Consider the following 17,789-nt stretch of genomic DNA (forward strand, 5'->3'; position numbering starts at 1 on the left):
CTCCACTCTTTAAGAAAGGAGGGAGGCAAAAGACAGGAAATTATAGGCCAATTAGCCTCACTTCAGTGGTTGGTAAGATGTTAGAGGCCATTATTAAGGATAAGGTTTCGGGGTACTTGGAAGCACGTGATAAAATAGGCTGAAGTCTGCATGGTTTCCTTTATGGAAGATCCTGCCTGACAAATCTGTTGGAATTCTTTGAGGAAGTAACAGGCAGGATAGACAAAGGAGAGTCAGTGGATGTTGTTTACTTGGATTTTCAGAAGGCCTTTGACAAGATGCCGCATATGAGGCTGCTAAACAAGACAGGAGCCCGTGGTGTTACAGGAAAGGTACTAGCATGGATAGAAGATTGGCTGACGGGCAGAAGACAAAGAGTGGGAATAAAGGGGGCCTTTTCTGGTTGGCTGCCAGTGACTAGTGGTGTTCCATAGGGGTTGGTGTAAAGGTCCGCTACTTTTTACGTTATGTTAATAATCTGTATGATGGAATTAAGGGTTTTGTGGCCAACTTTGCAGATGATACAAAGATAGGTGGAGGGGTAGGTAGTGTTAAGGAAGCAAGGATTCTGCAGAAGGATTTGGGCAGGTTGGGAGAATGGGCAAAGAAGTGGCAGATGGAGTACAGCGTAGGGAAGTGTATGGTCATGCACTTTGGTAGAAGGAATAAAGGCATAGACTATTTTCTAAACAGAGGGCAAATTCAGAAATCGGAGGTGCAAAGGGACTTGGAGTCCTAGTGCAGGATTCCCTAAAGGTTAACTTGCAGTTTGAGTCGGTAATAAGGAAGGCAAATGCAATGTTAGCCTTCATTTCAAGAGGACTAGAATATAAAAGCAAGGATGTAATGCTGAGGCTTTATAAGGTGCTGGTCAGACCACATTTGGAGTATTGTGAGTAGTTTTGGGCCCCATATCTGAGGAAGGATGTGCTGGCATTGGAGAGGGTCCAGAGGAGGTTTATAAAGAATGATCCTGGGAACAAAAGGGTCAACGTATGAGGAGTGTTTGATGGCTTTGGGCCTGTACTCACTGGAGTTTAGAAGGATGAGGGGGAACCTCATTGAAACCTACTGAATATTGAAAGGCCTGAATAGAATGGACGTGGAGTGGATGTTTCCAGCAGTGGGAGAGTCTAGGACCAGAGGGCACAGCCTCAGAATAGAAGGATGTCCCTTTGGAACAGAGTTGAGGAATTTCTTTAGCCAGAGGATGGTGAATCTGTGAAATTCATTGCCACAGACAGCTGTGAAGGGCAAGTCATTGGGTACGTTTAAAGCGGAGGTTGATAGGTTCTTGATTAGTAAGGGTGTCAAAGGTTACGGGGAGAAGGCAGGAGAATGAGATTGAAAAATAAATCAGCCATGATCGAATGGCGGAGCAGACTCGATGGACCGAATGACCTAATTCTTCTCCTATGACTTATGGTCTAACTGGTATCAATGTGCAGTTTAGAAAGGGACAAAACACTCCCAATACTGTCTAGCGGATGATTCGGCCACTTGGATCAGACTCTCAGGCTTTATTCTCAGTTTGTACTGTGTTAACTAATATCAGGCAGAGCAGCAATTTGGGAACTTCATCTGATTCAGATCCAATTTAGGGTGAGGTCAGGGCCACGGCCTCTGTTTAAATTTCTGAAAGTGAAAACTGGAAGTGATTGTATAAACCGAAACAACACCGTCCATTTCGCTCTTCGGTCACGCTGCCTGCAAAGGACAAAAACACGGCAAGATTTCAGAGCAGAACCGGTTGTTAAGTGAAGAGACGCTTGTATGGCAATAAATTGGACCAAGTGAACAGGATGAAGACTTCAGGAAGATAGTTTTTAAAAATTCGGAAACTAAATTCAACAAATTGTCAGCAAGGTTTTAAAATGAAGACTCTAAACTGTTCTTTATTGCCTGCCGAGACCTGCCCTGGAAACATTCCTTGTGTGCAATGCCTCACTACAACTGGAGCAGGCAGTAACGTGAAGGCGCTAGGACCCGGGCAGCTGGTGCTGCATTCCCTGCCGGAGGGAGACAGATAGGAGTCTGCATCACACACAACGCAGACGAGGAGCTGAGGAGACAACTGGAGTTAAATACTCTCTGCGGTCTCCCAGCAACGGCCCTGACGCAGAAATCCCAGTCTTTTCCCAGGGACTTGCGCTGAGAATAAGCACTGGCCGCCGGCTGCGGGGAGTCGGTGCAATCTGAAAGCTGCAGCATGGACACTCGGTACCGCTCCGTCCCTCAGTAAAACCAGGTGAGCACAGCTCCTGTCTCAGTGCAATCAGATGGACATCAGCTTTCTGCGTCTTGCAAACAGAAAGCCAATTGTAAGAAATGAAGCAGCAGTTAGATTTGTTTCCATTTGCTTTTGTACCTGTCTAAACAAAACCTTTTCAGTTTTACAGGATCTCAAGGGGGGGAGAAGCAGAGAGAGAGAATTGGCGGGGTTACACTTCACCCATGAAACTGTCATTTGCCACCCCGCCAGAATCTGTGTGTCATTTCTGATCCATACCATGTGGGGGCTCACCACAAAGGATTTCCTTCCCCTTTTTGTGGTGTCTGTTATTGCAATAATAGGATCTAAATATCATCTACCACACAAATATAGAGCAAACGGAACATAACATCTCTTTGCCAACCGATTAAAATAGCATTATAATTTAAAGTATGTGAGTGCAAATATTTCCATGTTAAGGATAACTCTGGAAAGAGAACAAGGATGATTCATGTTAAACTTAAAGGAAAGCTAATAATCTTAATGACATATTTGTAAATAGTTGAAGTAGTGGGCTATCATTGTAAAATTAGATTTAAACGCACTATACATTGGGTTAGAACATTCTGCATTTTAAGATTAGAAGAAAATGGCTGAAATGTTAAACAAGTATTTTATTTCTCTTCACGGTAGAAGAAACAATACAACATACCAAAAATAGTGAGAAGGCAATGAACTTAATTGAGGAACTTGAAGTAATTAGCACTTGTAAATAGCTAACAAATGCCCTGGAAATGATAGTTTGTAAAAGACACTGGATAAATTAGTGGCGATCTTCAAAAAAAATTCTGAGATTCTTGAATGAATCCAGTGGATTGAAAAACAGCAAACATAATAATGCTTTTACAGAAAGGAGAAAGAAAGAAAATACAAACCAGTGAGCCTGACATCAGTTGTCAGGAAAATGTTGGAAATCATCATTCAGCAAGTGCTCACAGTGGTCTTGAAAAATTTTAATGTGTTTGGGTAGAGTCGACATATTTCATAAAAAGAAAATCCTGCTCATGTTTTGCTGCACCTAGCAGGGTTAACAAGAGGATACTAATAGGTGTGGGGTATCGGGCTTTTCAAAAGACTTTTGCTGCGGTGCCTTGTGAAAGGTTATTTTTTGAAATAAAGGCTTGTAATTTGGGGTAATAAGAACAGTGGATTGGTTGATGGGCAGGAAAAAAGGTATGAATAAAGGATCATCCTTAGGTTGGCCCATTTTTGCCATAGGGACCAGCCGTCAAGTATATATCGCCTACATTAATAATGTTTTTAAAAGATTGTGTGTAACATTTGTGATGAAAGCTGGGTGATGAAGGGAGCTGTGAGAAGGACATAGAGTCTGCAAAAGAATATAGACAGCCATTTGAGTAGCAAGAAGGTGGCAGATGGTATAATGTGAGGAAAATGAAGATTGTTCTCTTTAGAAAGAAGATTAGAAAAACATATTTTAGAAATGATGACTAACTGGTAAATCATGTATAGAGGGATCTGAATGTGTTTGCACACAAAAATGCAGCAAGTAAACATGTAGGTACAGCAACAGCTGGGAAGGATTGTTGGATCTTATTGCAATGGGGTTGGAGTTTTGTTGTAATTGTACAAAGCTTTAGTGAGACCATACATGGAATATTGCATGCAGTCTTCATCTCTTACCCACAGAAAGATATAATTGTGTTGTGTTCTAATAATAGGGCCCTCTGTGAAGATAATTCTTGTAACGATTCCTCCTCATAATAATTCAGGCCCTGAAACTGCATAGGCTGTAGAAGAGTCAGGATCCACTTAGAAGGAACTTCCACAGTTAACGCTGGCTCAGGAGAAAGCTCCCTACTTTAAATATTCTCAGGAGGTGGCTAGCTGGTAAGAATGCTGGCCATAGGAAAGGAGCAGTTACTGTAGATGATGCCTAATGCTTGGGAAAAAAAAAGATGACCAAGACTGGGCCCAGCAGCCTCTGGTTGTGCTGAAATCTCTGTCTTTAAGGGTCCCACTCAAGGCTTGGACCTGGTGAGCACGGCTTCATTCAGCCAAGAGAACTGCATCTCTTCTTTTACTTCTTATTCAGCAGATCAAAAGGGAAGCTCACATCCAGGGATTTCCAGAAAACTTTATGGTAGTGAAGAGACTTGTACGGGAAACAGAGACGTGGTGTTAAGCAAGATGCAATTTCAGACAGACCAATAGGAGGAGAAAGTAGAGAACAAAGGCAAATGGATGAATTTTGATTCGTACAAATATGGAATTGCTAGAATCATAACCATTTTTCCACAAATGATGCGAATACAAGAACACAAAAACAATGGAGCAGGAGTAGGCCACCACCCCCTTCAAACCTGCCCTGCCATTCAATATGATCATAGAACCATAGAACAATACAGCACAATACAGGCCCTTCGGCCCACCATGTTGTGCTGACCTTCAAACCACACCTCAGACTATCTAACCCCTTCCTCCCACATATCCCTCTATCTTAAATCCCTCCATATGCTTATCTAACAATCTCTTGAACTTGACCAACGTATCAGCCTCTACCCCCACCCCAGGTAGCACATTCCATGCACCAACCACTCTCTGGGTGAAAAACCTCCCTCTGATATCTCCCCTGAACTTCCCCCACATTACCTTAAAGCCATGCCCTCTTGTATTGAGCATTGGTGCCCTGGGAAAGAGGCGCTGGCTGTCCACTCTATCTATTCCTCTTAGTATTTTGTATACCTCTATCATGTCTTCCCTCATCCACCTTCTCTCCAATGAGTAAAGCCCTAGCTCCTTTAGTCTCTCCTCATAATCCATACTCTCTAATCCATGCAGCATCCTGGTAAATCTCCTCTGCACCCTCTCCAACACCTCCACATCCTTCCTATAATGAGGTGACCAGAACTGCACACAGTACTCCAAGTGTGGTCTAACCAGAGCTTTGTAAAGCTGCATCATTACTTCACGGCTCTTAAACTCAATCCCACGATTTATGAAAGCTAACATCCCATAAGCTTTCTTAACTACCCTATCCACCTGTGAGGCAACTTTCAGTGATTTGTGGATATGAACCCCCAGATCCCTCTGCTCCTCTACACTGCCCAGAATCCTGCCATTTACCTTGTATTCCGCCTTGGAGTTTGTCCTTCCAAAGTGTACCACTTCACACTTCTCCGGATTGAACTCCATCTGCCACTTGTCAGCCCAGCTCTGCATCCTATCAATATCCTTCTGTAAGCTTCAACAGCCCTCCACACTATCCACAACACCACCAATCTTTGTGTCATCTGCAAATTTGCTAACCCACCCTTCCACCCCCTCATCTAAGTCATTAATAAATATCACAAAAAGTAGAGGTCCCAGAACCAATCCTTGTGGGACACCACTAGTCACAGCCCTCCAATCCGAATGCACTCCCTTCACCACAACCCTCTGCTTTCTACAGGCAAGCCAATTCTGAATCCACGCGGCCAAGCCTCCGTTGATCCCTTGGCCTCTGACCTTCTGAAGAAGCCTACCATGCGGAACCTCGTCAAACGCCTTACTAAAATCCATGTAGACCACATCTACTGCACTACCCTCATCAATCTTGCTGGTCACCTCCTCAAAGAACCCTATCAGGCTAATGAGGCAAGATCTTCCCTTCACAAAGCCATGCCGGCTGTCCCTAATCAGTCCATGATTCTCTAAATGATCATAGATCCTACCTCCTAGAATCCTTTCTAGCAGCTTACCCACCACAGACGTAAGGCTCACTGGTCTGTAATTCCCTGGACCATCCCTACTACCTTTTTTGAATAAGGGGACACTCCAATCCTCTGGTACCATCCCCGTGGACAACGAGGACTCAAAGATCCTAGCCAATGGTTCAACAATCTCCTCTCTAGCCTCACGAAGCAGCCTGGGGAATATTCTGTCAGGCCCCAAGGACTTATCTTCTAATGTCCTAATATTTTCTAACAGCTCCAACACATCCTCTCTCTTGATATCTACATACTCTAGAACAATACCCTTACCAACACTGTCCTCAGCATCATCAAGACCCCTCTCCTTGGTGGATACTGAAGAGAAGTATTCATTGAGAACCTCACCCACTTCCACAGCTTCCAGGCACAGCTTCCCACCTTTGTCTTTAATCGGACCTACCTTTACTCTAGCCATCCTTCTGCTCTTCACGTACAAGTAAAAAGCCTTGGGATTCTCCTTAACCCTACTCGCCAAAGCCTTTTCATGTCCCTTTCTCACTCTCCTCAGCCCCTTCTTAAGGTCCTTCCTTGCTACTCTATATTCCTCACAAGCCCTATCTGATCCTTGCTGCTTACACCTTATGTATGCTGCCTTCTTCTTCCTAACTAGTTTTTCCACCTCTCTTGTCACCCATGGTTCCTTCACCCTGCCATTCCTTCTCTGCCTCACCGGGAAAAATTTATCCCTAACATCCTGCAAGAGAGCAAATGAAATATGCTGACCTCAGCTACTCTTCAGTGCCAGTTTCCCATAACACTCAATTCCTTGATCTTTCAAATATATATCTAATTCCACCTTAAATATATCTAATGATCTGGCCTCCACTACTCTTGGGGACAGAGAATTCCAGAGATTCACTATGCTTTGACAAAAAAAAATCTCTATGCATCTCAGTTTTAAATGACTGACCCCTTAATTTGCAGATATTTCCCCTTGTTCATAACTCTCCCACCAGTAAAAACATCTCAACAACTACGTACGTTGTCAATCTCCCTTGGGATCTTATATGTTTGAATATGGTCACTCCTCATTCTTCTAAACTCCAAGGAATACAGACTCAAACTGTCCTGCCTCTCTCGATAGGACAACCCTGTCACACCAGGATTAGCCTGGTGAATCTCCTTTGGACCGCCTCCATTGCTATAATATCTTTTTTTAAGGTAAGGGGACCAAAACTGTGCAGAATATAACAGGTGTGGCCACATCAACACCCTGTACAACTCTAACAAAACCTTCCTATAAACTCAAACCTCTTTGGAATGTAAGCAGAAGAGGCGTTGCATGAAAGTTTCTTGGTGCTATCAAATTAGGGAGCATGAGAAAAGAAAGAATGCATGAGGACATAATGGGTTAGTGCATTGGACAGATAGGAGGTGGGTGTCATTCAATACACAAAAGTATGAAATAATTCTTTTGAGATACAGAATAGTGAAAATTATACCCCTAAAAGATAATACCCTTAATAGAGGTCAGAATAAATAAATCTAGGATAAATATTTACAGATTTTAAAGGTCCCTTTTAAGGGCCACTGGTTGAGGCACAAAATGCAACAAAACAAGATCTATCAGCATGTATATTCAACCTCTTAATACTTGTAATCAGTGTCCTCCAACCAGGTTAAAACCCTAACTTATACATCTGTGCTTTGAGTGGATGAGTGGAAGTCTACTAAAAGCCTGTCTGAAGACTGAACCAGAGATAAAAACAGGAGTATCGGATGCAGAGTGGCTTTCTTCAGCTGATTGTCCAATTTCAGGTGTGGATTGACAACTGACTCTCCTGCAAGTCTCATTCCAGATAACAGATACTATTTCACTGTAGAATGAAGAGTTATATGGCAGGCAACCTAAACACTCAAGCAGTAGCCATTTGTTGGAAAGGTAAACAAATCTGAATGATGGTTGTTTTTCTCCAAAGAGCTTATTGTAGCACCTAATTCAGCAGTTCTGACTTCCATTCATTAACAGGGTTCTGGGTGCTATTATCAATGAAAAGCTAATATTGAAGCAACATAATCAGGCAGCAGCAGAACAGGTTTGAAAGATAATTAGATTGCCCTAGAAAATATAGGATCCCACTTTAGGGAGAGGCTCAGTACCCACCCCTCCACATCTACTGAAAACTGATGCTGATAGATGAGACAATGGACAACAAGGTTTAGCTGCCAGTCATTTACAAATCATTTCTCACTCAAATTTGTTGAAGCTATGCTCAAGAGATTCATCAGCAAATTAACAATACACTCTTTATAGATATTTTTACATGCAGTTAAAACCTTCTCTGTATTTTACCCACTTGCCTTAATTACCAGGGTGAGTGCATTGCTCGCAAACTTATGGATGGAATATTTATCACAAGTCACCGCGCGGCATGTACCCAACATCTAGAAGGTTAACATTAATGGTCATCTTTAGTTGCTTGGTATTAAATCTGCTTTAAGCTTCCTTGAGGGTTTTCTTGCTAAGTAACAGATAGATAGCAAAAAACCCCTGCTAATATGAAATAAGGTTTTTATCAATCCTGCACTGAAGTTACATCATCCAATTAACAAAACACCCCAATAAATTCCGGTGATGATATTGTTAATTTATTCTTTCCTTCTCCTAACTTTTTTTTAAAACTTTATTCCTTTCTGTATTCAAAGTGTTCTCTTAAATATTCCTACATTTGTCACTGGAAATTTCCTTGGTGCCTCTCTCAATTGACCAGCAAGTTCAGTGGACACTCTAGATAGGCATTAACCTGAGCTTCTATTGATCTTTTGCTAAAGTCAGTGTGCCTGCTGGGAGAATGCTCAAGTAAGTTCCTGGCATCCATCAGTGTCCCCTGTGTTTTTTATTCTGATGTAATGGCATTGCAGCTTGCTAGCAGGAATATTCAGTCACATGCAAGACATTTGTTACTAGCAAGTTTAGAGCCCAAGTTTGCTGTTGTAATAGCAAAAACAACCACAGGTGGTAAACGAGTGTACCGAGTCAAACAAGAGAATAGAGAATATCTGTTGATACTAATTACTGTTTGGACTGCTACAATGATAAATGAATTGTGTCCACGGTGGATTTTGTCATTTTGTTGGACAGTCAACCTGCAATTGAATGTTTGTGTATTGAGTCTGCAGCCTGCTGGGCACTAAAGGAAGCAGACAGGAACGGGAGCCGTCTCTGCCTAGGCTCAAACATTCTAATGTGTTTCCAATACTAGTGACTATCAGGATCATCAGAATTTTATATCGGAAGAAATCTTCAAAAATCTAAAGATGTCACTATAAAACAAAGTTATATTATGTGCCATCTTTAGATTTTTGCAGATTTCTTTATATTGAGCTTTATAAAAAATGTAATATCAAAATTTGTACTGCAAGTGGTCATTATTAATGCTGCATTTTATTGTTCTTTATAATGCAAATAAAATTAGTTCTTAAGGCAATCCTGTTTACTCCAATAATAGTCCCACAAATTGAGGAATTTTAACACTGGAACTTCTGACACTTTTCAAATTGAATTAGTTTTAAAAAGAAGAGGATGTGTGCTCTATTACAGATAACAGCTACGGTGTAAATAAGGCACAATGGCCACTTGGTCAGTGCCAAAACTTGAGGTAAATCTTTTCGAAGGTGGCCAGGACAACCCAGAGAGTCAGAGTGATGATCATCTGAGGAGTTTAAAAGCACTCACCCAGAAACTGAGACTTGAAACCAGAAGGCCTTCCTACCTGGAGTGGAAAGCCAACCTGGAGGGGAAAGAGTGGAAAAGTACAAAGCCATCAGATGACCAAGAGCCTGCAGTTACAAAGAAACCCAGTGAGGACCCCAGCAACTTCAAGAGAACACAAAAGCAACTCAGTGAGAGGTCTGACAAGGATAGGAGCTTGACTTCAGGGAAATTTAGTGGCTTTGAAAATATTGACCAGGCATTGAACTGGCTTAGGAAGGAATTGGTAAGTTTAAACACATTCTCTTTCATTTCCCTTTTCTGGTTCTTCTAAAGGTTATTTATTAGTGAAAATTGGATAATACTTGGGAAAATTGCTTTACTTTTTTTGTAAATGGCAAATTTCAAATTTTGGCAGTTTAAAATTTTACCTGAATGATCTGTTTACTGTTAGATCAGTTGTAAAGCAGGCTTGTGTGTCTTAAGCATAATGCGAGTGTCTTAAGCCAGCTAGGGATTCAATCCCTTCTTTAGAATAAAGCTCATTGTGCCCAAAAGATATCACATCAAATGTGCTTATCCCATGGCATCATGAAAAGGATGATCTTTCTGGCAGACCGTCACCACACACACTCGCTCACCTTGAGATCAGGAGCAGAGAGGAACTGCAGAAAAAAGTACATTTTTCACAGCAACTGACTGTTATTGGCACTGGCCAATACTTTAAAGCAAAATGCTGTCACTTACCAAAAGCTGATGTGGATAGAGTTTTGACCCACAGGGAAATGGAGGCTTACAGGGATCAGATAAGAAAGTCGGCATGAGGCCAGTGCTGAAAACAGCCATGATCTTACTGAATGGTGGAGCAGGCTCCAGGGCCATCTGACCTACACCTCCTCTTTCTTACCTGCAGATTTACACAATAGATGCAAACCATTTGGTAGAAAGAAGGAATCTTTCTCCATGACAGAGAGCTGTGGTCTTTAATTTGCTCATGTCAGCTATCTTGTTTTCATTGCAGTTGGGGTTGCTGAATTTTTTCTTAATATTCAGTTTTTAGTTCCCCTTATTTTTTTTTCCCGTTAGTATCACTGCATATCTTTGACTGGTGCTAGAGGAAAGTGTGAGAGGAGCTGCATTATGATGTTTGGGAAGGACTGAAAGCAAAAATAAACAATATTGGAGAGCCAGAACAAGTTGAAGGGTGGTGGTAGAGGACAAGAGTGGCAGCAGGTAATCTTGACAAGTGAAGAATCAAGGGTGAAGAAGGACAAAAGTATTGAGAGGGAACAAGGTCTCTGTAAAGCACATGGTAGTACACCATTTAAAACGGCAGCCTTCTATATATTGGGGCATTGACTATCAACATTAAATTAGTCTGTTGCAATCAGGTATCAACAAACGACTGAGGTGGGTAGCAATATAATTGAGTTTGCACATTCATACATCCTCAATCTTATTGACACAAATTTTAGTCTGAAGTAATTTATTCCATTTAATGACACTGTTAATTTGAAACTGTTGCAATTAGTTATTTGATTACATTTTTGGTAATAGCTGGTAAACTATAATCAGTTGCAATTCAGTTAAGTTCCAAAAGTTGAACATCTAAGAAAAATCAACAGTTGCTGATCTGTGAAACTGGGTTATCTTCATGGAGAAGAAGACAGGTAGACAGAGAGGCATGGAACAAGAGTTCAATGCCTTTAAAAAGGTATTTACTAAGAAGCAATTGTGTGCAAGGCTGAGTGAATGATGTTGGTGGGCCAGACAGCATGGTTTCACATTGTTATAATGACTGACAGTAACCTGAGGCCTCTGGCTTCAATTCCATCTGTCCTTCATTTTGACAAGAGAATACATGCTGAGCCCAACAATCTTTAAGAACTTATACTTTCAAAAGGTAAAAAAATTAATCATTTCTGGACATACTTTCCAATCTTTTCTTAGTTGCTGCATATAAACTGGAATTTATAAATTATGGAAAGCCTTCAAAACTCCTCAGATCTGTCTTCAATGATGTGTAACTACACTACTGTGGCATCTAACATTGTAATGGCTCCTCTGCCAAGAACAGCAAGCCAGAAAATGTGCCCGTTTGCTAACCCGGTATTGATGTGCTCTTGCTGCTTGTTACTATACTAATCCGCAGAGTTTTTGTTTAAAACAAAACACAGACAGAAATGCGTCTGCAAGACCAACAGCTGGCCAGGCAACTGATGCGCCTTCGCAACGACATCAACAAGCTGAAGATTGAGCAGACCTGCCACTTGCACCAACGGATGCTCAATGATGCCACTTATGAGCTGGAGGAGCGGGATGAACTGTCGGATTTGCTCTGTGACTTCCCAGTGACCAATGCCTTCTCTCTGTCGGCGCCTCTCAAACTCATCGGCGTAACTAAAATGAACATCAATTCTAGACGGTTTTCTCTGTGTTAAGAGCACCATGTATTGTTTAACTGTAATAGTTTCTCATTAGAAACAACCAGTGTTTCAGAACTGCAGCGGAACAAGGCTGAATAGTTTCTTCTCTTCTGCTTTTTTTTTCGCTATGTTGCTTTCCCTTTTACTCTGTTTCCCTTTTTCCTCCAAGCTTCTCCCGATGACAGCAATTCTTGGTGTGGTATTTCTCCATGAGTAACAGGAATGACCCCGGCAGGGTGAGTATCGGTAGGTTACATGGTTCAGTCTTCTCCTTGTGATCGAGGTGCAGATCAGAAACATGAAACTTGAGAAGATTATTGCGCTCCCTTTATCCAGGAATGCTGCAGAAAGTCCCTTTACCTCAGCTGGGATCCCTTGATCAAACACAAGACTTTCTTGGTCATCAGAGCTGAAGAATCTTCATTGTGAATGCAATGTCAGAAATCTTATAAAAGGAGTCTAAAATCACTTTGTAATTATAGCTGATTTCAATGGGGCACCAAATTGAGATTGTCAGTCCAGTTATAAAAACAAAATTCTGGAATCTCTCTGTAGATCAGGCAGCATCTGTGGAAAGAGAAAGTGAGTTGATACTTCTGGTCGAAGACTCTTCATCAGAACTGGGAAAGAGGGAAAAACAAGTTAACTTTAAGTTGCAGAGAAGGTGGGGGGAGGGATGAATGTGACAAAGTGAATATCTGTGATAGACTGACATTGGAAAAACCAAATGCAGATTAGGTGATCACTTTGTGGAGCACTTGCACCTCCACAGGAGTGACCCTGAGTTCCCTGTTGTGTGGCACTTTAATTTACCATCACCCTCTCATTGCCTATGGCCTCCTGCACCGTCCTACCAAGGCCCACTGCAAATTTGAAGAACAATACCTCAACTTTGGGCCTTCCACACTGGGCACTTTGTAGCCTTCCACACTCAATGTCGAATTGCTTAATATCAGGTAACTTGCTTTCTCTGTCTGTATCAGAACCAGCCATTTCTGCTGTAAGTCATCAATCTGTGATATTGGCTCCATTTTTCCTCTCTCCATTTGAACCTCCTGACTTGCTGAGCATGTCTAACAAACCTGCATTTTGCAACATTTTACACTCCATTGTTTGTGCTGTCACTCTGTAACTGCTGCCATTAACCCATCGACCATTACTTGTCCCCTTGTCAACCCTGACCTGACCTGACCTTACCACAGATATTCCCTTGCTTCTGTCTATTTCTGTCCCCGCCCCCCCCCCCCCCACCCCCAACTTCGCTGTAACTTAAAACTAACTTGTGCTTCTCTCTTTCCCAGTCCTCGTGAAGGGTCTTGGACCCGAAATGTTAACTCTGTTTCTCATTTCACTGATGCTGCCTGACCTGCTTGAGTGATTCCAGCATTTTCTGTTTTTATTTCAGATTTCCTGTATTTGGATTTTTTGTTTTCCATTCTCAATTCAGTTTGTTGTGGAATTAACATATTGTTTCAGCTGCATTTGTCTCATAATGAAGGCACTGGACACCTAAAGGCAAGAAGATATACCTGAAGAGTTAGGCTTTCAGTAAGCATGCAGCGAGTGGGGCAATTCCAGATGCATCACCGTATTTTGACAATCCAATTATGCCACCTCTAGATGAGACCCCCTTGAAATTCATGCAAAGCTGTTCAGATCTTTCTCCCACTGACAGGAGGAATGCAGCCTGGAAACTGGCTTGCATGGCGCTTCATTTTCCACGGGTATATGAACGAGGGTTGAATTAGCTCAGAGTAAACCATGTTTCCAGACATTTCCAGGCAATCCCAGGGGAACATAGACCTAATAAATTCAGCACCGACTTGGGAGGCCTTCAAGTAGATACAGTATTTACCCCACTCATCAGGTTGCCCTTAAAGCACAAAATCCAAGCCCACACAAAAATAACTTCTCCACATGCTGCTCCCTCCACCCTAGCCTACCCCCGACCATCTCTACATGACTCCCTGAACCTTTACTGTCACTCCCCTTTCCTTCCCCCACTCCTCATCCTTCTCCTGCTGCTGACCCTCGCCCAGAACATGCCAGTCTCACTGATCTCACCAGCCCGTCCCAAATGCCAGGCCAATCTTCTCCCACCCACTCCCGATAAACAGAAGACAACAGTAATAAAGCACCATCAGTGGTGGTGAATACCATTACCAGCCTCCCCATCCCTCCTCCCTAATTGTGCCTGCAGCCAGCCTCCAGAGCACAGCCTCATGCTCGAGATATCAGCTCGCATTTACTCAAATTCAGTCCAAAATAGCCAAGTGTGCACTGGAATTTTGAGACGTATGTGAGTAACTTTCATGGTGAACAAGGTAAAGTCACTTGACGGATTACTGGCAAACCAGATGATTTTAAAGGCCTGGTGGGAAACAGCTGCATGACATCCAACACTTTGGAGTATCACAGCTACCACAACCCCGCACACTAAGCTCCTGATCTTAAATACAGCAACCCTGGGAAAACAGCAAGTTGAGATTTTAGTATTTTGTTATTTATTCATTTTTTTGTGATGTGGGCATTACTGGCAAAGCCGGCATTTGTTGCCCATCCCTCAGTGCTCTGGAGAAGGTGATGGTGAGTTGCCTCCTTGATACTGCAGTCCTGAGGAAAATGCTGTTGTGGAGGGAGTTCCAGGATTTAGACCCAACACTGATATAGGAACTGATATAATTCCAAGTCAGAATGGTGTGTAACTTGGAGGAGAAACTGGATTTGGTGCTGTTCCCATGTGCCTGGTGTTCTTGTCCTTGGTGGTAGGGGACACCGAGAACAATGGGAAACCCCAGGATATAGTCGTATGACTGCTGATATGTAATTTAAGACCATGTTTAACCTATGTTTGGAAGTGATTTGCTTACCCTTCAGTAGTCTCTGATTACACGCAGTAACTGCCACTGGGAATCCAATAATGGGGCGACTACCTTTTATATGCGTCTCATCACCAACAAGCGTACAAGCTCCAGCTCTTTAAAGACACGCATACAATTTCAAAGCAATCATTTTTTTAAAAATCTGATATTCAACAAAGCCATTACACTGTAATTATTTATAAAGGAAAATAGGTAGATTCCTGAGCTGCTGAACTATGATCCCAGAGAGTATGCAGTCAGGCAGGGGTTAAAACCTAAATATTGCACCGTGAAGTAATGAGATACAGGTTCACACTCCCAGTTCTCCACAGGAAGAGCTCCTCAGGTTGGCCACACCTTCAATATGAGATGCCAAGTGGAAGGAAGACATTTAACTATCTGAACAGAGTGAAAATCAGAGGTGGATTAACCAATACTCACATTTGTTATAACTAATACTTCCCCCTCCCCTCACAATCCCCACACCTGTTGACGAAAATAGCTTGCACCAGATCTTTAGCATGCTAATACTGCAATTATGGCCACTTTGTCTGTAAATGTAACCATGAAGCTATTGTTGTGGGACATTTTACGGTAATCCTGACAACTAAAGTACTGGTTTATAGATTTAATATTACTGGAAAACAAGGTGATTCATGTTCTGTTCATGTTGTGAAAATCATCTATCCGAAGTCAGAAGGTAGCGCCCACCCAAAAAGAGACTGGACACAGAACAACATTGGCCAAGACTCTGCAGGTTTATATAAATGTTTCAATCACCTGCAGAATGGTATTTGATGGGAGTGGGATTTGAATGCGACCTGAAGATGGGAAGAAAAGGAAGCATGAGATACTTTAAAAGGAAACAGTAATAATCAAATTGGTCCTTTGACTTTGTTGAGAAGCTTTGAACTGTTAAAGGACCTCAATGTAGTTAGAATTTTCACTGTCATCTGCTGTGGTTGGGCAAATAAATTTGCAGGGAAGCATGGCCCCACATTTCCAAAATCTATGTCCCAGACCTTCAGACCTATTGGTCAGGATATTGTGATCAGTGGCACGGGGATGGTGTTTGCCATTGACACAAAATGAAAACAGCCTTCAAAGATCCTTAAGTGGATTTCCTCTGTTCTGATGGGCTGAATTTGTTGCTATTTGTAGCATCCAGCAGCAAGGAAGACATCAGGCAAGCTGATTAACCACTTATGGGTTTCCCAAATGCAGTAAAATAAGACCATTGTAACAGAAAGCAAACTAAAGGAATATACCTGCCTGAGTGGAAGGGTGGGAAAACTGAGCAAAGTTTCAGAAGGGTAAGATCACACAGGCCAGGGAGAATGGGAACGGGATTCTTCAATAGCCAATAAAGAAAAACCCGTATTTTAATCCTGAAAGAACAAGTTACCCCTTTAGTCAATGGCCATTGCTTTGCCGATTGTTCAGACCATCTGCACTTTCTCTACCTGGGATATTGAAGTTACTAATGTAAAATTTAGGGAAATATGTTTAGTTCCATTTTGGTTTCCCTCTGCCCCAGTTTTCTTCCAATAGCAGTCATTAATGCTGGAAATTGTTCCAATCTTGCCATCAGCCATTCAATACCTTGCCACTGGCTTTGCATCATCCATTGGTCTTGGCAGACTATTGGGCAATCTAAGTCCAATCCTTTCGCCCAATACTAATCAGAACTTTAGCAGAGGGATTTCAAGTTTATGAGAAAATAATTAGAGATATTATGTCTTTCCTGGTCTTTATGGTTTGGTACCACACCACTGAACTATGGTAGAAACAAAACTAAATAGGTGCTGTTTAATGCTCATCTTCTGCTTTCAATCTAGTTTTGTGCCTTTGCATTCTTTTATTGTCAGGATGAATGTGGACAGAAGCACAGGCAGCCTTTTCCTAGTTGGAAGAAACTGATCGCAGCCTTATCTGTCACTGCCAAAGAGGAGAAAGTGTGAGTGAATAAAGCCAGCTGGATTTCTCCCACTCCATTGGAAAGGATGCCTTGTGTATATAACTATTCCTGGAGCTGGGGTGGGGCTTATTCTAAATTACAGATATATAAACAAAATGATTACTCCAAAGGAACTCAGCAAGTTAGAGCAGGTACTACAGAATTAACACATAATTAAGAGAAATTCAAAGGACTGATGTTGTTTTGACAGAAAAATGTCAAGAAGTACCCAGGCGGTTATCAATAGCAAATAGCATCTGACTGACCTTACCATAACATCATAATACAAACAGGCTGCTGGGCATGTGCGCACTTGGATTCAACATTTGTGTTCAGCAGCGGCATTAATTGTATTTGTTTGCTTGAAGACTGATAAATAGATGCCCAGCAGCATTGTCTCATACCTGCTTTAGTTCTTCTGATAGCAGTAGTAACCATTGGCTCCATGTCAGAAATACTGTTGCACTCTGATGTGATTCCCAATGAAGAATCTGAATTTTGTGAATTAGAATATCTTAATATTAACTTCTGAATGGGAGCAGGATGCTGCCCTTGTCAGTAGCTATTGCTTTGTTGTGGCAGCTCCAAAATTAATAAAAATGTAAAAGGGAAAACAAAGGAGTTGTCTTTATTGATTCAAAGGACTGGTGTTGTTTTGATTGATTAAAACCACTGGCAATTGTGTTTTCCATAAATACAGGGGAGAAATTTGGTGACATCATTGGACTGCTAGCCCCTGTCAGAGCCTTCACTAGGTCCACGACTGAATTGGCATTTGCTCTTGGGCATGTGTTGGTTCTGCTGGAACTATGAGGAATATCCGACAGGATTCCTGGTTACCCCACCAGACACCTGCAGCATGTCCTGCAGTTAGCAGAATGATCTTCCACATTGTAAGTTCTTCAAGA

At 42.0% G+C, this 17,789-nt stretch overlaps 1 protein-coding gene across 2 annotated transcripts; it reads left to right on the plus strand.

Annotated features, from left to right (window-relative positions):
* Positions 1-1,778: 1,778 nt before the first annotated feature.
* Positions 1,779-17,485, plus strand: fam167ab (family with sequence similarity 167 member Ab). Of its 2 annotated transcripts, XR_007957060.1 has the most exons (4): positions 1,779-2,248; positions 9,527-9,923; positions 11,815-12,299; positions 16,793-17,485. XR_007957060.1 is itself a non-coding variant. In XM_052025339.1 (3 exons), exons 2-3 carry the CDS (start codon positions 9,555-9,557, stop codon positions 12,076-12,078), a joined length of 633 nt encoding a protein of 210 aa, XP_051881299.1. In that variant the 5' UTR covers positions 1,779-2,248; positions 9,527-9,554; the 3' UTR covers positions 12,079-17,485. The 2 variants fall into 2 exon arrangements, 1 of the variants encoding a protein (XP_051881299.1); XM_052025339.1 differs by having other exon boundaries at positions 11,815-17,485.
* Positions 17,486-17,789: the final 304 nt, after the last annotated feature.

Source organism: Pristis pectinata, chromosome 10, assembly GCF_009764475.1.
Source record: "Pristis pectinata isolate sPriPec2 chromosome 10, sPriPec2.1.pri, whole genome shotgun sequence".
NCBI classification, from domain to species: Eukaryota; Metazoa; Chordata; class Chondrichthyes; order Rhinopristiformes; family Pristidae; genus Pristis; species Pristis pectinata.